We start from the raw sequence: 4737 nt of genomic DNA, 5'->3' as shown, positions 1-4737 counted from the left end.
ACGCTACATAAGTGGGCTACCGTTTTTGCCCTGCGGCCCATGTAACAGCAGCACGGCCCAAGCTAACAAACGCTGCTGTTATTTAGTAGTAGTAGCGTGTTTTCTACCCAGCGCTACTGGTAAATACCAGTAGCATGGGGTCAAAAACAGGCGCTACTGGTAAACTTCTACATATAAGTATTTTCCTAGTAGTGATACCTTATATGTCAGATTGGATTATTTTCTAGCGCCGCCATAGTTACATGATATCGTAACTATGGATGCTTTTTTTTGGGGGGTGTAACTATGGATTCTTACATGCACATCCTATCTTTATCTTTTAGTACAAACTAAAAGACAAAACAATCAGTCCATGGTTTCTCTTACTTAATAAGAATGCTTACATGTATATCCTATCTTCTACCACAAACGAACAAGCAAAACGAACAAATTATGATATCTTAGCCATGGATGCACACCCGCCAAAGATACCTTGTATGCTGGATTGGATATGAGGTTTTGACGGGGAAAAAGTTTCTTCAGGGGAAGAGCATTTGACATTTGACTAGACTCAAGAACCTTTACCAACTCTACATTTTTTTTTTCAAAAATACCAGCTCTACAATCATTAATTCATCATACGCTGAATGAATAGAGAATAGAAATAACATTTGCGTCCGGCCAGCCAAAAATGAATAGTTTAGGACCACGGATGGACCTGTCGAACACGCACACTGATGAGGAGCACAAGTGGCAAAATACCCAGAAACGGTCCAAATTAAAAAAGACAATCACAATATGATGGTGAAGAGAGTACTAGAAATATTTTTACCTGTTGCAAATACGATAAAGGTTTCCCCGAAAAACAATAAGAAAAAAAGAGTTTGAGGCCTGCTGTCCAAAATAAAAAAGAAAAACAATTGAGAGGCCAGGGACGGGCAGCACGTGACACAGCAGCGGTCACTCACACGCACAAGTGGCAGTGCCCGGATCCGCTTGGCAGGAGCTGTAGTTGGTTGGGACCTCACCTCGGATGTCAACCGGCACGGCAACCCCGTCCCCGCCGGCCTATAAATGCCCCCGGCCTTCCTTCCCCTCTCCCACTGCCCACTGCCTCCCCTCCATTCCATCTCGAACCCATTAAACAACCGGAGCCGTCCTCCTCCTCCTCCCACCAGATCTCAGATCCGCGGAGCTCCGGCGCGCCTCCCATGGCGGTCAAGGTCTACGTCGTGTAAGCACCCGCTCCCTCACTGCTATGTAGTACCATCTGTTTCGCTGCCGCCCCCATTACAATTCATTCACACTCGTGCGTACTATGAAACTGAATTTCTAGACGTTGTTAATTCAGATAGTTGATGATTCTGCCTAGATTTTTCTAAATTCGGATTGAAACGCATGTCCCGGCAGCAATCACACACCATTAGTGCACAATTGTTCATCGGGAGGCCCTCCGCCCGTCGACGCCTCCGTCTAGAGTGGCCCTAGTAGTTTTGATCATTCGCGTCAGAGTTCAGTCCAGGTTCAGTGAACTGAAACGAGTGGTGGGGTGAGGGTTCAGACTTCAGAGTCGCGGATAACCTCTGCTCGATTATTAGCTGTATATGGGGTATCACCAATCATGGATTTAATCCGTGCTGGGTCTGGTGGTCCATGATGGGATCGATGCCGGATATGGACGGGGACCTGATCCTGCACTGGTAATCCTGCGCTGTCCCCTTTATCTGGATATTTTCCTCCCTGCCGTGTGAAACGCGCACCTCTGAAGTATCCGCCGCCCCGGCAGACATCGGCGACTTCTCGAAGCAATTTCCGTTACCAGTGGCAGTGGATGCAGTCAACAACACCTTGATTACCATCTTTCTGAAGAACATCACCTTGGTTGTTGACTGTCCCTAGTTTGTTGCTCTGGGCTACGTTTCCTATATGAATTTTATCTGAGTATATCTTTACCATTTACCCTGTTCCCACCAACTAATAGGGATAGCTACTCATGGGTCATGGCTGCATATGATGCTCAGGCTTCTAGTGCGATGTATATCATATTATATGATACACCACAGCTCCTTTAAAAAAAGATGGAATGGAATCTTTTGTGCTTTAAATAGGATGGAAATCATATATACATCAGTGTGATGCAAATCTAATTTGTTTTGTACTATGTGGAACTTGTGTATTAGGCGAGAACTGGAATAGATGTTTAATCAAATTGTAGTTTACCCCTTCTCTCATTTTAAATAAATCTCTGAGTTTCTTCCTTCTTTTTTAAAATGATACGTATGTTTTTTTATTAAAAAAATAGTATGTTGATTAAATTTTTGATGGCCTTCTTTCAGCTTACATATGCAAATTTGTCAGTTGCAGCACAGCGATTAAAAGGCCATTTTCTTTTGATGTGGATTTTCCACTACAGCCCCACTGTCTCCTGTGATGGATCTTTGCTTGTAGTAGGGTTCAATCTTATTGCTTCCTAGTGTCAACTCCACCAACATGGACTTTTAGCTTTTCCACAATTATGCCTGTCTCAATAAAAGCTTATTTGAAGCACAAAAGTAACCAGTGCGTAATTATTATCGAAAAAGTATGAGCAAGTCCACTGGCCTTCTGAATATTGGAATGCAATACAATTAATCCGTAAAGTGTGACAACTCACATCAGCATTTGAAGAATGTCACTCCTGGTCAGAATCAAACTAGTAGTGTCTTCAAGCATCTTTGAGTGTTCAGTACTCGGTGCAATGGATGCATCCTGCTATTGGCAAGCAGCATTTCCCTATCAATTCGCATCACTCGTCTTTCTTTCAAGTCACATCTATCAGAAACCATAAGCACATAACTAACCTGTATCACCCTATCACTGTCTAACATAAGCTATAATTGGACCATGTTTTAAAATTTTGCCTGCTGAATGGGATTGCCCAACTACCAAAAAGTAGGCCTCTAGAAGCCTTTAGATAAAAGATGGGAAACACCTGGGTTATTCTAATTAGACCTTTGATTGACGGTTTGCCCCAAACCCTTCAGGACATTTTGACATCATTATCAAACTTATTGTTTTGTCTGTACATGATTACTCTGTTTTCTTAGTGGCTGTGGGGGCAAACTCTTTTCACCAATCACCAGATATAGAACTTAGAGCCATAAGTTTACTGAAGTAGTTATATAATATACTGGTGCGAAGTTCTCGGCACAGGTGTCTTACACAGTTCTTTAATTGATGAACATTTGTGCCGTGTGTAACACACTAGTTGGTTCATGATGTCCTTTATTCCTTTTGTTAGCCTAGCGTGTTTCCTAAAGTTATGTGAAACACGCGTAAACAAAAAGTAGTAGTGGTTGATATATATGGGACAAGATATATCATTGTGTCTTGCTTCTTGAACGTCAATAAAAAGTAAGATGTAAAATCATCACCAATTTTTGACAGGTACTACTCCATGTATGGTCATGTTGCTAAGCTAGCTGATGAGATCAAGAAAGGTGCTTCCTCTGTGGAAGGCGTGGAGGTTAAAGTGTGGCAGGTCAGTCTCAGCAACCCTGTTTATCAGTTGACAACAGTGTGTAAGCTCCCACTGTGATGCTCTGCTCGTCAGGCTCAAGAACTATCTAGTGTTATACAGAGATTTCATGAAAAATGAATTCACACATGCATCTTTGCTCACCATCTTATTAAAGGTCCCTGAGATCCTGAACGAGGAAGTCCTTGGCAAGATGGGCGCCCCACCCAAGACCGACGTGCCGGTGATCTCCCCGCAGGAGCTGGCGGAGGCGGACGGCGTCCTGTTCGGGTTCCCGACGAGGTTCGGCATGATGGCGGCGCAGATGAAGGCGTTCTTCGACGCAACGGGCGGGCTGTGGAGGGAGCAGAGCCTGGCGGGGAAGCCGGCGGGCGTATTCTTCAGCACAGGCACGCAGGGCGGCGGGCAGGAGACGACGCCGCTGACGGCGGTGACCCAGCTGACCCACCACGGCATGGTATTCGTGCCGGTGGGGTACACGTTCGGCGCCAAGATGTTCGACATGGACAAGGTGCAGGGCGGCAGCCCGTACGGCGCCGGCACGTTCGCGGGCGATGGGTCGCGGTGGCCGTCGGAGATGGAGCTCGAGCATGCCTTCCACCAGGGCAAGTACTTCGCCGGCATCGCCAAGAAGCTCAAGGGCTCCTCCGCCTGAGTGCATGATCATTGATCACCTGATCACTGGTGGTGGTGGTGCTGCTGCTGCTGCTATCTGTATCTGTGGAGCTTAAGTTTGATGTGTGATGTGGACACTGTTATGTTAATTATTATGGCTTTGATTGAACCGGTTGTAAAGTTTGTAAGTGGATTTTGCATTTCATAGTATTATCATATCACTGCCATTTATACAAGTGATAGCGGTGGACTGTGGCGCACTCTCGCGCTGTACACGTAGGATTTACTGTCCCTGCGGTCGTTTTTCTTGCGTGTTTGTTCTGCTTTGGACCAGTTTCTGCTCTCTTTCTCTTCTCTGATCTTTCTCACGCTTAACAACTGCTGTAATTGTCGTTTGAAACCTTTGTTTCTTATCTATATATTCACGTGCAGTCTTCCTGCATGGTTTGAAGGAAAAAACTCTACAAGTGCGGCGTTTCTGCTCCCGAGCTCATCTGCACCCGCCTTGACGAAAAAAATCAAAACAAATACTAAAAAAATTCAAAAAATTCTAATTTTTTTGTGTGGTAGACAAGTTTATGCGTGAGGTGCGCTCCAAGTTTCAACTCATTTTGTTCTGACCCGAT

At 44.9% G+C, this 4737-nt stretch overlaps 1 protein-coding gene across 1 annotated transcript; it reads left to right on the top strand.

The window, feature by feature from the left end:
• Window positions 1-944: 944 nt before the first annotated feature.
• LOC123182518 (NAD(P)H dehydrogenase (quinone) FQR1) lies at window positions 945-4347 on the top strand. The gene is made up of 3 exons (XM_044595117.1): window positions 945-1213; window positions 3406-3499; window positions 3654-4347. Exons 1-3 carry the CDS (start codon window positions 1191-1193, stop codon window positions 4149-4151), a joined length of 615 nt encoding a protein of 204 aa, XP_044451052.1. The 5' UTR covers window positions 945-1190; the 3' UTR covers window positions 4152-4347.
• The last annotated feature ends 390 nt before the right edge of the window (window positions 4348-4737 follow it).

Source organism: Triticum aestivum, chromosome 1D (assembly GCF_018294505.1).
Source record: "Triticum aestivum cultivar Chinese Spring chromosome 1D, IWGSC CS RefSeq v2.1, whole genome shotgun sequence".
NCBI classification, from domain to species: Eukaryota; Viridiplantae; Streptophyta; class Magnoliopsida; order Poales; family Poaceae; genus Triticum; species Triticum aestivum.
This window is presented reverse-complemented; position numbering and strand designations above follow the sequence as displayed.

What these genes read in the sequence shown, in the direction of transcription:
- LOC123182518 (XM_044595117.1), top strand. Translation starts at nt 1,191, where the DNA reads ATGGCGGTCAAGGTCTACGTCGT. An exon ending in GCGGTCAAGGTCTACGTCGT is followed by an intron (nt 1,214 to 3,405) that starts GTAAGCACCCGC and finishes AATTTTTGACAG; the next exon opens with GTACTACTCCATGTATGGTC. An exon ending in TGGAGGTTAAAGTGTGGCAG is followed by an intron (nt 3,500 to 3,653) that starts GTCAGTCTCAGC and finishes ATCTTATTAAAG; the next exon opens with GTCCCTGAGATCCTGAACGA.